The 20,327-nt window shown below is 36.3% G+C and overlaps 1 protein-coding gene across 2 annotated transcripts in view; it reads right to left on the reverse strand.

The window, feature by feature from the left end:
- Positions 1-8,388: 8,388 nt before the first annotated feature.
- CACNA2D1 (calcium channel, voltage-dependent, alpha 2/delta subunit 1) overlaps positions 8,389-20,327 on the reverse strand; it is a 376,039-nt gene continuing 364,100 nt past the window's right edge. For both annotated transcript variants that reach the window (XM_014963770.1, XM_014963769.1), the window contains 2 exons: positions 20,041-20,123; positions 8,389-11,323 (listed from right to left, as the gene is read on the reverse strand). In XM_014963770.1, the coding sequence (XP_014819256.1) occupies positions 11,207-11,323; positions 20,041-20,123 (200 nt within the window). In that variant the 3' untranslated portion in view covers positions 8,389-11,206. The remainder of the gene's footprint in view (positions 11,324-20,040; positions 20,124-20,327) is intronic.

Here is a 20,327-nt window from a genome sequence, read left to right on the forward strand (position 1 = left end):
GGGTTCTTAACAGATGTTGTCATGAAGTTGAACATTTTTACATAAGCAAAAGCTAAACAAATTAATTTCAGGCCACACAATGTTTCCAAAAGGCAATCGCTTGGCACTGCCAAAGATTGTATTACTCCATGCAAAACTATATCCAGACACTCTAGGCATAGTTTTCAAATTCTGTTATTTGTGGCTTTAATTATCAATTTCATCTGTCAGGTTTCTCTCCGACCAGTGGTGAGTAATGTCATCAAACAGAGAGACAGAGGCCAGTTCCGCTGTGTGTTTGTGTGTAGAAACATTTGAAAGGCGCCTGCCGTGGCTGCAACCAGCTCCTCTGTGGCTGTGCTGCTGGGCACAGGGGCTGAGCCCTGCCATCAGCCTGCGTGGGCCAGCAAGGAGGAGAAGTGAGTTGGGTGTGTGGGCAACACTGTCCTAAATAATGAGACGTGAACAGGGCTGATCCCAGCCTCGCTGGACATCAGCACAAACCTCAGAGTCTCTATTTGTGCACTGTGCTCTATGCATCATCCGGAGTCTGGTGTCTCATAGCTTTATATTCCTATGTGGCTCACTGGCTTCAAGCTTCTCGTTGCCATTAGCCTAGAGAAAGAGCCCGAGCAACTATCTTTTCTAGGTTGGATAAGATTCCCCAGAGGAGTATTTACTTCCCTTAATAAAACATGTCTGCTCTTCAGAAGTGGCTAATCCTTCAGTCTCCTTTTCCAGTTTCTGCTCTGAGTGGCAAATGTTTGGCAGTCTTGAAAATCCAGGCTCTTCCTTAAGTACATTACAAAATACAAGTGTCAGAAAAAACCAGTACAGGGCAACCTGAAGTTTTTAACTTCAGACAAACAGGCCCCGAAGTATTAAGTACAGAGTTCATCTGTCACTAGCAACTTTGTAGCAAGAAACTAAGTATCTATCAGTAATTTAAATATAACCTCACCCATATATAGAATCACCTCACATTTCAGATTTGCTCAGAATTGAAATCAGCTGTTTGTTTCAGCAACTGTGAATTTCATTTTACCAAGAATAAAAGCTATTAAATGCCTCATAACCTATAAAGCTCTAGCTAATAGATTTCCTTTAGTTTTAATAACAGATTCTGCATCTATTGGAGAAAGGCTATGTCCTGTATATCACTCATTCCACATTGCACTTAAAAACGAACTAGTTTGGCTTTATTTTTGTTACAGGTTCATGATATACATACTATAAACTTGGAAAAAAATACACCCCACAGTGCAGAAAGATACTAACATTATGAAGCATTGAAAAATGGTGCTTCTCAGTGGCAATCAATTCAATCATGCATTTTTTTTTTTGTTACTTTTAAAAGGATTTATAATATAAGGGCTCTTGGTTGGTTGGCTGGTCGGGTTTAGTGGGAAAACCCCAGACTATTCTGCAGTTACCATTGTCATCATCTGCACTGTTTTGGAACTTAATTCTGGGATCTACTGGACTGTGTAAATAAGCTGAATTATCATTTGCAGGCAAAAGCCTCAGCTATGGAGAAGGCAGTCCAGGGTCTTAGTTACAGCAGGGTGAATACAGCTGAGCTATAAAATATAGCATTCCACACTATTCTGTAATTTTTAAATGGCTATTTAAGCCCTCCAGTAACAGAATATCTGTTTACATGAGACAACTTCTTCTGGAAACAATAAATGTGCCTATCAGTACGGTGCCCAGGATAGTTTTACATTCAGAACAAGATCAGCTTCTATTTAAGACAGATTCTAAAAAATCCGGTATAACACCATAGGTTCTCCTTCCCTCTCTGTAAAGGAGGCCTTACATGCAGGCTGCTTTAAAGCATGGTTTTACTCACGTCAGCTGCCACAGAAAAGCACAGTGGGGCTGTTTGACCTTGTGAAAGCAAAGCACACTGGCTTAGAAGCCCGTGAGTAGTATCTAAAAGGCATAAAAGTATTTATGTCCACATACCTACTTCCTCCAAAGATCTTAATGCCTCAAAATCTTATTTAACACCTAAATCTCCCAAGATTTCCCAAGGTGGGAAAGCAATTGAAACCTATTCTCTCATGCACGATTTTTCTCAGTGAAATGTTAAGCATCTGAAAACTCAGATAGTACATTGCTTTTCCTCTTGTCTTTAGAGGGAGACAGAGAGATAGATGCACCAGTTTGCTTCATTTAGGTTTATAGCTCTTCCTACTCCTCCCAGAGAATCGGGCAGTGCTGACATTGCCCCGCAATTGCCTAAGCCTTGTGGATATGTCCTCACGAAGAGCAGCAGAAACTAACTGTGCCCCCTCTTGCAGGCTCTTGTAACTTCAAAATACTTTCCTATTTGCTCCCCTCCTGGCAACACTACCCTAACATTTCTCGTTGCAAGAGAGAAATTTCAAGAAAAGAAAACTTTTTTAACTGTACCATGAGCTGACAGTTAAAAAAGTGTCTGGGTGACCCCCAAAATAAGCAGTCTGTCACCACTGTTCTTCCTTGTTACTGCCCCAGCTACAGGATTATGTGAAGTTGGACACAAGCACAAGGAGATATGGAATTTTTGTTTGAATTGATGGGAAACACATTTTCCAAGCAATAAACTGGTTTACTAAAAGCAAAGCTGGGGCTCAATCTTACCTGTTAGTAGTAAGTCCTTAGGTTTAAGCACCACTGTTTTCCTTGAGGATGAGTAGACTTTTCATTCACTGAAAACTAAGGATGAGTTTTAAAGCTTGGCACTTGGCTAGATTGAAATAATAAAATAAAAAATCAGCTAAAGAAAAACTCAAGTGATTCATGGCATAAATACCGTATTCAGAAATGTCCCAGAATTTAGAATCCCAATCATAGCACCTAACTAATTAGCATAGCATACCAAGATGTGACTTACTCAAAATTTGGGACCGCAAACAGACAAAACCATGATGCTGAATATCCTGCACACTGCTGCCATGGGCACCATGGTACATTTCTATATGGGAAGAAATACCTAACCTTTCCAGAAGTCTATAGATCTTCACCTTCTACCCACCTCTCCACTCTCATGCCATAATGAAGTGAAAACAGTTTCTTAAAAAAAAAAAAAAAAAAAAAAAATAAAGATAAAAGCTTAAAGTTACTTGCTTTTCTGCATGTTGTAGACCTCTATTCAACAACCTGATAACAGGACCATTCAATGTAGCCATCTAGTTTGTAGGCTAGACTTCATTGCAGCCTTTGTTTTTAAGTGTTCAGATTCCCTCTCCCATAGATATCCTCAGACAAGAAAGAGATTAGAAACATATTTTACACTTTTGAGACAAGTACTTTAAGTGGAAGCACACAATGCAAAAGATGAGTAACATCCCCTTCACCATCACCACTACCTCCCCTCCGCTTTGGAAGGAATTCAGTGTTGGACCAGACTGTGCTCCAACCACAGCCACCAAAACAAGCTTCTCTCAGGACCTGGAGTCTGGCATCTCTTCCACTATGTCTGCAGAGCACTGGCCGTTAAAGCAGACATAAGTCTGTGTTATTCTCTGGTAGCTTAGGGCCCAAGTTTCACATCTGTCTTCCCTTAGGTGGAATTTACTGAGCCCAGATCTTGATCCTAGGAACAAGCTGGATCCAGAAAAACAGAAGAATCATGTTTTGAATTCATACATCTTCAGACTGCTTCGTCTATTTTTCTCTGGATCTAGCATCCTCATGCCTCAATTTCAGTAGAAAGGTTATATGTGCAACTGCAACCGCAATCAAACCTCCTGGTTGGTCATCTGACTAGTTCTCCCTCCACTGACTATTTTGAGTGATCAGCCTGGGAAGACAGAACACAGGCACCTAGTGAATCCCCTGGTGCTCACCTAGTGATTTCCATTGCATATGATTTTGCCCCAGGTTTTCAAAGTTTTCATGTGCATTATACTGGAATTCCCAAAAGATGGCAAAAGCAAATTCTGCCATTATAAGATGTTTTTTTTTCCTTTGTGCAGACTACAGGTAACCAGGACAGGAGAATGCTCTTGATTTCCAAGCAATATGAAATTAAGTATTACAGTATCTTTCCAGGCAGATCTGAACCTCAGCTGCCTGCAATTTTCTCTTACATCTAATTGATTCCTGAAGATATACGAGAGTTCATAAGGCAAGCTGACTAACTCTTGCCATAGTGAGTACTAATTGCCTGGACTCTCAAAATAGCTTACAAGAATAATACATGCTAACCACACATACCAAAACATAGCTCTATTAGTCAGTGCTCCAAGCATGATAATTACCCTCTCCATAGAGTATGGAGTGTGTATTACAATGCTCCAAAAATTCATTTTTAAATAATCAAGACACAGAATGGAGGGTGAGGTTACAAGAGTCTGGGTCACAAGAAGAATCTGGGTTAAAGCAGCAGAAGTTAAAATGGAAATTCTGAGATTACTTCCATTCTCAATTCTGCACATTTTGTTTCATTTATAGGATAACTAATTCAATGACTGAAAAAATAATTGAAAAACTTTCTTGAGGAGGAAGATTGAATACCACTGAAGTCCTGTATTTCGTATTTCCTTTTTCAGAACAGCTGTCAGAAAACAGCAGCACTGAGAGCTCATTAAAAAAAGAGCATGGAAGTAATGGATAAAGTAACAGATACAGCTTTTACTGAATGTGATAATTCCTCTCTTTGAAAAGGCATACTACTAAACCAGCAGTTGCAAATTCTTTTTAAAGAATCGACCTTCTGATCATTAAGGCAGATGCCCAAAGCCTGGGCAGACCAGTGGCTTGCATAGCAATTTCCTCAGCTCTTTTCACTGTTGAGCGAACTCATGATTAATTGTAGACAACTATAGTTAGGAGAGACAATCACAAACTTGTTTACCATTTCCCCAAGGGAAACACTTACTACCAGGTTCAAACACCTGTTCTACAAAACACAGGATGTACACTAGAGATCTTGTAAAAAAAATCCAAAGAAGAAGAGATTCAAACCCCCAAAGAAACAGAGATGTGGGTGTTCTATTGAAAGGGGAGGCTTTAATAAAAGGCTTTTGGGTTTTTGAACAAGGTTTCAAAAGGAGCAGTCTGCTTCTGGGAATGTGATATTCTCAATCAGGAAAACTGAGAAATATATATATAAACATTTAGAAGAAATACTGTTAGAATTGAGATAAAATAATTCTGCTGGAAAAGTCTCATTTCCTTCCCTCCTCCCACACACACACTTTGGGAACGAAAAGCTTCTAACAGCCTGTTGGAAAGGGAGACATTCCTTTCCATATCTTTTGCAACAGGCAGAGAAGATGTTGTACCATTGAGGGTGTGCATTTTGCTCAGTTGAGCATTACAAGGAGCACTGGGCTAACAGGCATAACAGTGAAGGGGTTTTATAACATCAGGGTTATATAACTTCTTGATTTTCGTAGATGGTTAGCAGCAGTAGAGCTGCATTGGACAATGTGAATTCATCTCTCAAAATAATATCATATGACAGACCAAGTGTATTCTGGCTTGATTTGCAGCAGGGGCTAGTATAGAATATCTCACTGCAGTGCAGCCATTCCCAAATCAAACTGAAGAAGTCAAAGATGCTTGTAAGTTACAGAAGTCGGGGGGGAGAAACCTTGTGTTTTCTGAGAATGTAGGCTCCTGGTACTTAATGAAAAGTGTATTGTAATGCAGAATTTAAATTAAATGTGTACCAGGAAGGAATTTTTTTTTGTTTTATTTATTTCTACATCTCAATGGCAGTCAGCATACAGAAAACATGATACAATGAGTTCAGCATGTGGGGCTAATCATGTAGTTAGGCGGCAATGTTTAATCTAGTTGAGGCCAGTAATCTCTGGATGTTGATGTGCAGTGTCATGCGCTGCCTTGTAGCATTTCCACATGGGAGATCTGTTACTTTGCAGCATTAGAATCTGCATTTTATTTCTTACTCTCTTATCTGACTCCTCAGGGATTCGGTAAATCCAGCAGTAATTTACGACTGTCATTCTCTCTGGGCTTTGACACATACACAGTCAAGGATTAAAATCAGGCTTCTAAAGCAGTTACCACTCACAGCCATGTGCCCTGCCCTTCTGATGGAGATTGCTGGTGCCACCGCTGTAAGTCTGAAAACCCAGTGAAGCAACTCCGGAACATCTCAAGCCTGTTTATTAAGGTACATAGATCCACTTTGAATTTAATGCTTGGCTGAGAAAGGCAGCAGAACAGAAGCTGATTCATAAATCATGCAGCAATCTCTGTCAGAGGTGGGGCAACAACTTGGGCAGCACCCATCTGAGCCATCTGATTTTACTCTGCTTCTTCATGTGAATGAACCCTTGGACTTCATCAATGTTTACAAGTTAGTAAATGGCAATCGTTCCAAAAACAATTGTTTCAGAACAACAGGGCTACTTCAGATGCTTTGCAGACTATTATTTTCCTGAGTGCTTTACAGGCTCTCAGATTTCATTGGTTACAATTATATTTTTTTTTACTTTTTTGAAATTTTCACAGCTTCAAAGCAGAAATGAGGGTTGGCTGCACATCCCCCTTTGAACCCCAATAAGGAGTGTGATCAGTCACTGTCTCTGCATTGGAAAAGTCTATCTCTTTCAGACACTTGGGTGCAAACTCAGAAGTATAATATAGAAAATTTTGGAGGCTTTTATTTACATTATTTCATTACAGAGTGAACAATCAAAGTAGTTGTTGATTTTAAATGATAAACTTTTATTCTGAATATACTGTTTTTGCACAAGAATTAACACAACAGTTCTAGGATTATAAACTTTTTATAACATTATTGTACAAATTTTTTACAAAAAATTATTTTTTCAGGCTTGTCAAGTTCCACAAAAGTGTCAAGAGAACACAAGAAAAGGGAGAAAGACCTGCTTGCCTTGTAGGAGCAACCAAGTCTTTTTTTGCAGAAACGCACACTGAGCATTTCAATAAAAATATCCCAGAAAGCATGATCCAGACATTCCATACAACACAAAAAGAGAAGACAGCTTTGTCAGATCATAATCGCAATTTCATGGCATCTGAACAAGACAGTATCCCTTTAGCCTCAGTGAAATTATTTCTTCAAGATGATGTTTTTCTTTTAAACCATAAACAGGACAGATGCAAGTAGCTGGGAAGAGGGTGAGGCTAACTTTTCAAAACTCTTGAATTGTTTTCAGACACTTTGTTTTAATCTTTTTACAGTAGTGTACAATGAGTATTAACAATATTAACATTGTGGTATGAAAAAAATAAATCTGGCCTTCGTTAAAGGCTAGGATGTCTGATGAAGCTAGGGTAAAATTTATCCTAAGGAAGGAGTTATTAAGATTTCACCTTCAGTCGACATTCCAAAAACACCCGAGTGCGTTGCAGTGCCTTGTGGGCATTAATATACTTCTTATACTTCTTAACTTTTAGGACCAGTGGGATTGAGGTTGTGTTTATAACCACTGCATTTTTAGGACCAGTGGGATTGAGGTTGTGTTTTGAAATTAAGACATACTCAGCACATTTTCTGAGCTTAAGTGTTATAGGGAACAAAAGGTCTTGATGTCGCTTCACTGATACTGAAAAAGTCTCAACCACAGCAAGTAACACTTGGGTTGCAAAGGTCACTTAAAAGGGATACTGCCTATTTGAACCCAGTAAGGCCAGTTTTTAAGTTAGTAAAAGGAATATTATAGGAAAACTTACAAATGGCAGCAACACTGGTTTTTTTGTTAAGTTAAGCAGTAAAGCCTCAAGCGTTAGAAACATGAAAAAGATCATACTAAAATCTTAAAGGTACAGGACCTAAAAATCTTGTCAATCAAACCTGCTATGTCATGTTAAAAACCTGTTACAAATATGGACCACGGTCAGTGTTCTGGCAGTAATGCTGGTTGTTTAAATGAAAAATTAGAAAGAAACCTTTCATGTTAAGTCCTCAGATCATGTTTTGCACAGTACCATGCTGTAACAACTTTAATGGTGGTTATTTGTGAGATATACAATAGGCTGCATGACTTTTGTATAAACTGAAACAGTCCCAACGGTTCCCTTAGTGCTATTTAAAGGATCTGAGCAAATATTAGCAGAGCTTTTTATCTGGCTTAAAAAAAAAAACCAAACAGATCACCTTTTTACAACATATTGTAATTTGAAAATGTCTCAATTTAAAGCCTAGGATCAAATTTCTTCTCTCACAGACAAGAAAAGACGACTACTATGCATTATGTGAGAATAAGAATACTTTTCTACATGAGAATACACATCGATTCATAGAAGTTATTTCTAACAGATTTATATTCACATTTTGAGATACCTAAAGTACACCTCGCATTTTCTATCTGTGTTTTGTAATTTACAGATACCTAGGGAGAGCATTTTAAACAATTTTGACCATCACTTGGATATAATCAAAATATATATTGTATTCTGCAAAAAGAAACTAAAATTTCATTTTTTCCTAAGCCCTTCTGAGAGGGCCAGATCCTGAGTTTTCTATCAGACAAGTATAATAGCTGGAAGGCTGTGTTTATACAGAAACATGTTACTTCACGTCATATAGAGGGGCAGAGCTAAAAAGGACATTTCACTCTTTGGATAAGCTAAGAAGGCCAATGTGTCTGCATGGCCTTCTCCCTCTTTTTGTATTTGAGCACTCTTAAGGGAAGTGGGATGAGAGCAAAAGCCATGGTGTTTTCTGTGTCAGCAGGGCTTTGTGCCACATTTCTTTCTGGCTACAGACTCTAATCAAATGTTTATTAAGTAATCCAAAACACAACTTACCAGTATAAGCAAATTGTTCGAAAATGCTAAATGATGTAACTTTTCCATGAAGGGTTTCTTTTGGGAAGATAAGTGAAAATTATAAAGAAGTCAATATACTGGCAATCTTTCAATAAATTAAAAGAGCAAAATGCAAACTAGTTATATATTTTAAATAATCTTAGAGTAAAAGCTGTGAGTATAGTCAGTATTGGCCTAATCCTACAAAACCTGTTCCTCCCATAAAATTTGAATAGAACATGTTATGGAAAAACACAGGATGCAGTCTCAGCATTAGAAAGACTCAAACTAGTTTTTAATCAAGGAGTAACTGGTGATAGGGTGAAGAGAAGTGCAGTAATATGACTGGAAGGAAGAACTCCAAGATTATCTTCGCCCATATTGTCAAAATTAGTTCATCTTCCCTGAGGAGGACCTGAAGTCATCCAACAGTTAATTGTACTTTTAACTCCACCACTTTACTAGAGATATATCACTGAAAAAAAGCTCAGGGTCTATTTTTTGCACTCACTGTATCCCAAACATGATAAAATACATTGCTGGAGCCAAGGTACATGAGAAAAACAACAAACCGGCCATGGGTACAACTACAGTAGACATCTGATCTTTTAAGCCATGCCATGGCTTTAACTTCTTCAGTTTTCATAGGATATTAATGCATGCCCAATTATTTCTTTAAGCTTTTGGCATGATCAAAATTATATCAATCAATCGCCAGCATATACATACCAATGCTTTGCATTGTCTTATTTTTTTAAAGAGCTAGTGTATTGTGCCATGTTAATATTTGCATATTGCAGTTGTTAGCAGAACTGTACAATACCAGCAGAGCTGCACATTCATTGGTTTAGCTGTCTTGCAATACTGTTTAGTTCTGAAAACTAGAAAAAAGCGCAAATCATATTTTGCATCAACACTATGCTACACTGTAATATTGTAATTTACTGCACCAATCTGTATCACCAATGAGGTTGTATAAAAACAACTTCTAAAATTATTATTCACAATCAAGTATCAATGTGCATACATATAGATTCAAGGCTCCCCGTTTGTTTAGATTTTTTCTGATCTCAGCAACCTGGACATTTTGCTGTTAAATATGCTATTTTCAATAATAAATAGCAACAGCAGAAGTTTTCATGTCATAGGTGGTTTTATATGAAGGAAACAAAGGGGGAACCTTATATGAACTTTAGAGAACATATACTTTCAAAAATAAATGTGTTAAATCTGATTTTTATATACTTAAAATATCTGTACACAGGTTTTCATGTGAGATCGATATTGTGTAAAAAATTCAACTCAACCCTTTTGTTATGATAGCTAAATTTACCCTATTTTCTCAGCTTTTTCATTGCACAGTATATTCAGAGCTCTGTTTCATAATATAATTTAATATGATTTGATTGCAACACATTGCAATGTTCAGTTTCTCACACAATAAAATAATCACTCAGTTACCTTTTCAATGGACTATACTCTACCATCAAAGAAAACAAACTGAAAAACAGTAACATAGCATCATCATCATGCAAAATACCCTTGGAAACCAACGTTCAAATATCACAAAGACATTTTTTATTCACAAGCGTTTTTGTTTGAGCCTTTGAAGGATTCAACTAGCTTTATATATAACTGCATTGTGAAAAGGAGGTGAATATTACATTGAAATTAACATTTTTCTGACAGAAGATGACACCAGGTTTATGATGAGAATCACTTCTTAGTTAAACTCTCAAGCACCTTTATATATTTAAAACCAGAAGTTTCCTTCTTTACTTCTTTCCCTCCCTCTTTCCTTCCTTCTTTCCCTCCTTCCTTCCTTTAAAATAACAATTTATCCAATTTATCAACCTACCAAAACTTAACTGGCTACATGATTCATTTTGGAAGAATAAACCACTCATCATAAAGCATTTCAATCATGCTGAACTTCTGACAAAGACTAACCAATATTTTCATTTTAGTCAACTAGTAACTAGTTTGAACAAAACTGATGTTTAAAGCAGCTGTCATGGTGCTAATAATGTATATTGGGGAGTATGTTTTCTTTTTTCTTTTTGTTTTTTTTTTTAAATAACTGTTCATGTAAAAGAATATAAATCTTCAAGATATCCAAAGCTTAAAAGAAATGGAAATCATATACATAAGCTATTATCAGGGGAGCCCTTTTACATGAAGTTATCAAGATTACAACAACAAACAAACAAACAAACAAACAAACAAAAAAATCTTAGATTCCCCGATGGAGCACGTACAGAATTCTGTTTGGATGGCATAGATGATGCAGCATTCACACACGTTTAAGTATCTGACACTCCAACATGCAACCACCTTGGGTGCCTTTATGAGTCTCACAACGAGTGATTACCAGACACGAGCACTGCTGTTCTGCTGCTGTCTGAATAGCTGACCCTTTTAAAATGAAACTGAGGCTATCGTTTTGGCCGGGTCTTGATTAAGTTACGCAGGTTTTGGTTTAGCAAGGTCATAACTGGCAGTGTCTGCTGCCAGATAACAGCCAAAGCAGGACCAACTGAATTCCTACCATAGACCACAGTGATGGACTCAGACCAGAGGCACCACCGCAGTCAGCAGAATCTTCCTGTTGGCAAGAAAAGAAAAAAATCATTTAACATCAATTAGAATGAAATTTCCTGAGAAGTAATCTACATTTTAGTCTTCAACATTTTGAACTATCCTTGAGGGATCCTTTTTGGTCTTATATATGTTATTTTTCCTAAAATAACAGCAAAATAATTCCTGGAAGTTTGGCTGATTTTTGATACAAAGAGTAGTGTGACTGCATTAACTATAAGTGTGGGAGGACTAAATACTTACAAAGCTTACCGCAGCCACTTATGAACTAGATGGAATACTTAACCAAACAAGAAATGCTATGGGACATACCTGGGGGGCCCAGTAAACCACATTATATTCCTTAAAATTACCTCAATTTTGAGTATCACTTTATTATGAGGAAAGGTGGAAGAATAGATAACTTTTCAAGATTAGAAAACAAATACCAGAATATGTTCATGTCCATTTCAACAACATGATCACACATTAAAATGAATATGTTCTGCAGGTGAAGATATGATCAAAGAGAATGAAAATCCTTTCTCTGTCTCTGATGTTGTATTCAAGTATGTGAACCAAATTTTCTATTGTTTTTTTGTACACATTTGATGCAATCTGTAGAGAAGACACCTTCCAGTTTGTGGTCTCGTTCTGAGGTGCTCAGCAGTCACGCATCAGTGGACCTAGTTATTCATTATACCACACAGCAATTACGCTTCTTTTTCTCCATTCCCCTTTACCACTAATTGTTCTTATTTGGTCCACTTTATCTACAATGCATAACATCATTCACAGTGTCGACTTATTCATGAATCTGGCTGAAATACATTTGATACCTGTTCTGAAGTCTGTAACATCTTTATCCCTTAATGTTTCCCAGAACTGATGTAATATATGTTTGGGTGCCTAAAACACCAGGACAATGTTCCAGCCATTCCCTGCACCGCCCTGTCCACAAGTCTAAGATTCATGGATAGCTCTGAAGGCTGAAAATATTTGGTTTTCCTCTTGGTTTCAGTGTATTCTGTACCCACAATATAAAATGACACTTTCCATTTTCCAAGGGGTCCCAAGCCTCCAAGAACAAGTCAACAGTGAAGGTAGGAAGGGACTTAGATATATTAGGAACTGGGGAAACTTCCTGAATGGGAGGAACATGTGGAGGGAAGGACAGAGTGCACCTTAACAGTAACAGAGCCTGTCTGCTGGCACAAAAATTAAAAAAGTTTTAGAACAGAAAGCAGAGGAAAGCCAATGAGCATGGAACAGCTCCTGGTTCAGAAGGACGGGCCACTGAGGCATATGTTACCAATATTCAATGTGCCTCTGAAAAGGCTGGGGATTTAGGGATAAAAAGTACAATCATAATAAATAAGAAGGGTCATTAAAACACCTTCAATTTGTTGGCACATCCTTAACCAAAACTTTCATGTGCTTCTGCATCAATGTTAGGAACATAAAATTAAGATGGGGAAATGAAGACAGGTCATCAATGAACCATCACAAAATAATACACATATCAGAAATCTGGTGGAAGGAGAATAATCAGCAGGACAGAGCATTGTCAGGCTACCAACTTTGTAAGAATGGCAGTGCAAGACACATAGCAGAAGGGTAGTATGAAAGTGTAATACCATAAAAGTATCATAGGAAAAGGAAAGTATGATGGAATCTCCACGGGTAAGAAATTTCAGAGTCTAATAATAAAAATGTAACACTAGGATTGCACTGCTGACCACCTGATCAAAGTGACAACATCAATCATTAAATGTTATGAGATTTGGGAAGCCACATATAGACTGGATCAATGCCTTATCAAAAGGAGATGTAGAGATCACATTTTTGGATATGATAAATGACTGCCTTTTTGGGACAAACAGTCTCTGACTCTTTAGGGCCCTCTTCAAAACTATTAGTAGAGAGCTCTGTACAGCTCTAATAGCTCCACAGACCACAATGCAATAGGATTTAGCATTAGATTTTAGGCAGTTAAAAATCCCCAAACAACCCAAAACCCAAGAAAAAAGAAAAAAACTCTTAACAAACAAACAAAAACAGATAGCAGGAAAAAAAAAACAAAAACTAGAAGCGTCATCTCGAAAAGTAAGCCCCTCACAAGTATCTGGAAGATTATTTAGAAATACTGTATTACATATCCAGGTAAAATGAATACCACAATTAGAGTAACTAACCTTATACACCAATCTCTCCCCCAGAAACCCAATCCCAAAATAAATGAAAAAACACAAACACACACAGCCTGAAAAAACCCAGAACAAAACTAAAACGCCAAAGAAACACCCAGCATGAATCAGTAGGGAAATTAAGTACACTGTCATAGGGAAAAGGTCAGTATTAAGAAATTGAGTTTAGTCAAATGGGCAAGAACAGAAAAGCACATAAAAATGGCAGATTAGATATAAACAGGAAATTAGGAGGGCTGATAAAGAATTTTTTATGACCTCCCTGAAAAATATGCTCAAAATGATAATAGTAAGTTTTGAATAAATCAAAAGCATGAAGCCAAATACAGAGTTAGGGCAATTTCTTGATAACAGAGGTGTAAAGAGGGATCTTGGAAATTACAGGGCAGAGCAAACAACTCCAACAAGCTCTTTGAAGAGGTTTTAAGGAGTGAAGACTTTAATAAGATTCCCACCACACACAATGCATCATTTAAGGCAGAGAGGTCAGATGAATCAGAATCAGTCTGGAATAAATATACAGAAAATCAGATAAAGCAGGCAAATTAGACTCAATACATCACCAGGCATTACAGCATTCACCAACAGTGTCCTTTCAAAATTGGGTGTAAAAACAAAAGAAAAGAAAACAAAAACCAGCATTCAAGTTTGTCTGGGAAAAAAAAAAAAGAAGGAAAAAAGTATTTTTTCATTCTGTCCTAAAGCAAATAGCTCACATTACCTGGAAATGGCTACTATTGATAAAAGAACAGCATCTATGTCTCTATTAGCTTTATAATTTAGTTTTATAATTTTGGCTTAGTTTTTGTTTGTTTGGTGGTTGGTTTTTTTTTTCAGTTGATTACACTCTACAAGTTCAAAATTCCTAAGGTTTCCGGTCAACCAGTAAGTCATAAGTGAACTCTGCTACACCAGATTTGGAGTAGGATGCTAAGATTTGAAGATGCACTGAACTTTCTGGTTTATTTAGTTTGGCTCTGTCACTTTTTGCATCTGCATTGTGTCTTGTCATGTTGCTTTATTTCTATTCAAAGCACCTAAAAATAACCCTGTTGCTTCTTGCTCACTCTGAGAACCATCAGAAACAGAATTATCAGTAAAGGTTTCTTCTCACATGAATTCAATGAACAGTACCCAGTGTTACCTCTTGGTATTTAAGATGTTTATCACTGAAATTACTTAGAAGAGTCATCCTTGAAGAAATTGTCTAAGGTAAAGCACAAAGTTTAAAAATTTTTCAGAGGAGAGAAGTCTGGCGAGTAAGAAAGAAGTAAATGGAAGGTCTTAAACAAAATTGTGTATAATAGGAAGGGGGAAATATCATTAAAAATGGCATCCAGTATGGATACAGGCTAGACAGACCTCCACATATAGAAATATGCAGTAATCAGCTTCCATGTAACTGCTGTGTTAGACCAGGTATTGGGTAAATTATGTTGATCCTACTACTATATGTACCTGAAAAGGAAACTCCATTCTATTGCCCATTTCTATTTGCTATTTGAGATTTTTTTTTAAACTGCTTCCCAATTTATGGGCACTGCTTTTACATTTGACAATTAGATTATGCAATATTCCTATTGGATTGAAAAGAAATGTTTTAATATCTTTTGCTCTCTCCCTAAGACAACACGGAGCAGTTTTTAAAGGATTCACAACTTCAGAACAGTGGAGAATGTCTTGGAAGCCTCATGCAGGAGAAGAATCTTCTTATTAGGAATGACAGAGTTAAGCCATACTAGACAAAATTATACAACATTTATACACATATTTCAAGGTTGCTCAGTTTTTAACCTCATATTGATCAAAGTCACATTGAATTTCTGAGGTTTGTAGACCAATTTGCAGTGGTAAACCAGCAGTTCTGCCAAGAACAATTTTTAAATATTCTCTCTGGAATCAGTTATTATTTTGTGTCCTAAGCCAAGATAAAAATAGTAGTGGCAATGAAGGTACGGTAAATCCTATATAAATTATTTTTTCCTCCCCAGCATTGCACATTGTAATTTTCTTGTGTGCTCTAACTGTTGTGAAAATTACAAGAAATGTAAAAAAAAAAAAGGAAGATAACATCTGGTTACATGCTCATTTATATAAATTTTTAAAAATTCATATTTTTATGGAAATGAGTGGGATCCCACCATTACTTTGCAACCAGATTTAGGAAAACATTAATTTGAATGGTCTTCAAAATGTCTTTATTAAAGCCTGAGCTTTAAGAAGACTTCTCAAATGTTGCCTGTAAATGTTATTTTTGAAATTTCTTATAACATTTCTTATAACAAATTACATAGTAACATTTTATCATATCTTTACCTTATCTTTGCTTTACCTCTGCCAGTGCAATTAGACACTGAACTAATTTTAAGCAGTTTCACTGAAACTTTCCAGCCCATTACACTAGTGACTACTGCACCAATTACAAAGAAAACCTGAATAACCAATAGATCAGTTGCGGATGTCCTCTCTTTGTTGTCTTCTAAATAATATTCTGTATATTATTTCTCTTTGAAGACAGAAAACAATGGAAAAGAAATTAGAAAGAATCCTTTTTAGCCAGTTTCATTTCAGCAAAACTGTATCAGAAATTGCTTGCATTAATAAGTCACATGTCAAATTTCCTTGCATGCTTGAGGTAGAGAACCGTCAAATCCAAATGTCATCTCCTTCATGTCATGCCTTGCTATGATAACTCTAGAGAGAGTTATTTTACAACATCACACAGTGTGAAAATTATTCAACACTTGTAGAATGGCAGTGAATGCTTCTATAAAATCGTATCTTCATTGCTAAGTATCAAACCCACATACTCATTACTATATATCAACATTTCCTTGAAAGCAGTGCAGGTCCAGAATTTTAAAGACACACATGTAAATATAAAAACATATATATATGTACATGATTAAGCCTAAAAACATACTTGTTACTCCTTTAGAAGTACACTATAACTATTCAATGTACTTGAACTTTGTCTTGTAACCTTAATAATCTTTCAGAACCCATTATGCTACAATGACTATTAAAAGGAAAAAAATGATATCTGTCAAAGAGATTCTTATCTGGTCCTTGATATCAACTCGTTACCTCAAAATTATGCATTTTATATGCATATATTTTAAAAGCTTCATATTGCATGGAGAAAACCTTTGCTTTTACTCAAGAGTCATTTCAAGTTTCAAAGTATGGTCTTTCATAAATTTTGTGTTACCCTCTTTTGTCTGGGCTACCACACAAAGCTGTCAAAGTTGTACAGATGCCCACATATAGATCAGGGCTACAGCCAATACAGTCATCTGGGCTGCTGATCACCCCCAGAGCTCCCACTGACATCCCTGGGAGCTGATGGAAATAAGACATTCCCAGAAGGAGCTAAAAACCTGTAAAGTTCTTTCTTTTTCTTCTGAGACATGGCAGGCAAAACCAGTGTGCATGTACAAAGTAAGAGCAAGCTATTCAAGGGGGTGATAAAGACTAGTTTGTTATCCTTAATAAAAAAAATAAAAAAGAATGCTGCTGTTATTGAACCTGATCAGCTGGTTTGTATCTGTGTTGGCTTCAGTGATTTTAATAAAACTACACAGATTAACGTCCACCGAGAACCCATTTTTAAAATCACAGTTATTAAAAACAGGATGGATGAACAAAATTCCCTTTATAACTTTCTGCTGCCAAAACTTTATCAGCTAAAATTATATTCCATGGGTTTCCCAGTATTTTGGTTTGCCTTTTTGAGCAGACCCTTTTGGACATAAAGAAATCAGCTCAAGGTGAGTCTCTGCTGCTTTATGTACATTGGACAGTAGCTATTTAATTAAAACAAGGTTACTTGCAGAGCAAATTGCATGAGTAAGAATATGAGATGTTAATCTTCTAGATTTCAATGTGAAATACAACTGGCTTGGGGAAAGGGACTTTCAACCTTCCTTACAACCTTCAGCCATGGCTGTGCAAGTTCCTAAGTTTGCTGGAAGTTAGATGACTTAAGTACAGAATAGTAAACTCCAAAATTACTCAAATACAGCAGTTAAATGGAACTTTTTCCACTGATGTTCAAATGATATTAAGTTAACTTTCCCCCAAGTATAAAGAGAACATAAATTATTGAAAAAATGAATGTTCTAAATTGTTACATTTTTTAATATTTTACTACACTAACTCTAAAAAATTATTTCTAAGGTTCCATTTCTGCCTCTCAGTTGGCTTTACTTTGATAGATATGTTAGTATCTCCCTCTAGTGGTTTTGTGAGTAATAATATTGATCAGAAACCCCTCTAGTGTACAAGGTCATTATTTTATTCTCACTAGATCAGCAAAATATATCATTAGCACAGTAGTGCACACTCTCACACTATTAAACATAACACAGTCTAAAATGCCAAGGCTTTCATGATGAACCCCAGAGTTTGTACAAAGTCAACATACAGCACTTCATGTATCCATGTATTTAATTAGAAGAAGGAAACCTACCTTCTGCTGTAATAAGGCAATGAATATGTTGAGGTTGCAAAAAGTTAAAAAGTGAAAATATGACTTTACTGAATTCATTCTTTAACCAAATTGATGCACACTGTTATCTTCCATCATTAGCATTTGTGTTAACTTGAATGCAGTGCCAACTCCTTAGTCTTGATATCAACGCTCCCATTATTCTTACACAGAGCACTCATCTTCGTTATCTCTAAGTAGAGCTTTATTTTCACAGGTATTATAATCTCTTCTAATTACTTCATACCTTTGTCTCTGTGCATAAAACCTTCTTCTTCTATTTCATTTCAACAGGGACAAGGGAAAAATGTTTTGAAGGGAATGGCACTGACTCGGTACCTGTGCAATCTCAAAAGAGTCAACCATATAAGCCCAACAGGTTCCTGTGTCTTTGTATTTGCTATGGGAGAAGCTTTGTGTTCTGTAATTCTGATTTATAAGGCTCCAGACAGGGTTTTTTCATATTTAATTTCCCTTAATATTGCAATAATAATTTGCTCCAGATTGTTGCTTTTAGGGCTCACTTCATTCTGTTTTCTTTTGTATGCTTAGTAAGTAAAAAAGTCTGCTAATTTTTTAAGCCAAGAACAAAACAAAAAATTAGAGAAAGTAACTGACCATCCACACCACATGAAAACTTGCAGAAAAATGAAGATAGGAGCGGACATCATGGCAGAGGCACGACTCGTTGTGCATATAGGCTGATCCTATTAATAACGGGCAAAGTAGCAAGTAGAGGAAAGGAAAGAAAACACAGAAAAAAAGACATACAAGATGAGATATCATGCAGATTGCTGGCAGTTAGCAGAGTTAATGTGAAAGCATCCACCCAAGAGCAAGAGATTCACAGCAAATTTTGCAAATAAACTTAACCAAAACAATCCACTGTTACAAAACACATGACTTACACACTGATTAGCACATCAAGCTAGTGAGCAAGAGTTGTACTTTCACACACAATCGTATCAGGAGGATTTGGAACATTTAATATGGACAAATAGCTTTTTGGATGGTTTTTCAACTCTGTTTAACCTTTGTTGGCCAGTAAGAAGACTTCTTTTTTAACGTACCATTTGGTTACTAGAAAAATGCATTGAATACCAACCATTGGGACTTTTTTAGCACTACAGACATCTCATTATGCCTCATTAAAGAAAAGCAGAGAATATACTGGATTAAAACCTGCAACACAGCAATTACAGCCAAATAACTGCACTAGTTTGGGCAATTTTTCATTTGCAAAAATGGGATGAGGCATTAAAAATGCATTTTTTTAAATATTTGATTTATATGATGGCAGGTACTTCCCTTTAAGTACATTTTGTCTTGAAACTTATTCTGAACAATTTGAATTCAACATATTTGCTTTCATACAGCAGTTTGAAAGGTAAAACAGAGATTATATTCAACGTAAATTATGTATGTGGCACAGTTATAATTTTTCTCCTTCAAAACTTTGATGTATACAATACAGGGAGTATTAAACAGCGTAGTTTTGCTGATTTCAGTAAAGTAATGCAATTTTATACCTGTTCAGAATGTGACCTAAGGTCAATACATATTTGTAGAATTTCTAAGAGGAACAGCATCCTAAACCAGATATAAAGTTTTTAATCATTTAACAACATGTTACATAATATTTGGAAATGCTAATATAAAAATACTGCCTCTAAGCCAGGATTATCATCTAGTTGTGAAAGCCATTGAAGAACTGAATTTGACAGTATTTGACAGATATTTTATTTGACAGAATAAAACAGAGATCATTAGTTTTATGCTTGCTGATGGTGGTTTTTTTTAGTGGGAATCATGTGTGAAAGTGCAATGGTTATAGGAAAGGCAGATAAGAAAGCAGCTGTTAATTTTATGTTAATAATGGGATATTTGAAATAGAGTGGGCTATGGTCTGGGCTGAACAGTATGTTTAGTGATAGATAGAAAGGTTACCAGGCACCAAGGTCTGTTTAAACATAGTTTTCACTGCTCTTCTAAAACAGCTCTACAATCGCTTTTAAAGATAGTCCTAAAGTCTTACAAGTTCAATTTTACCTGTTTGGCTTCGTCAAAACAGACATCAGGACCTTTTCTGTATCTAGGTTGTTTGACCATTTCACATGGATTTGGCCCTTCATCTGTTTCTGTGGTTAAGGTTCATGACTGTTTTTCATGCAGGATTAACATTCTGTTTTTACTTGTATGGGAGACGTTTTATGCTAATTCAGATAGTACTGAAATAAACATCAATAGTCACAGTTCCTTGTTTAAATTAAAGAAAATCAAACCAAACCAACCCTCCGGATAAATTGAAACCAGATACTTTTTTTTTTTTCACACTG

Source organism: Calidris pugnax, unplaced genomic scaffold (assembly GCF_001431845.1).
Source record: "Calidris pugnax isolate Ruff unplaced genomic scaffold, ASM143184v1 scaffold44, whole genome shotgun sequence".
Classification (NCBI taxonomy): Eukaryota; Metazoa; Chordata; class Aves; order Charadriiformes; family Scolopacidae; genus Calidris; species Calidris pugnax.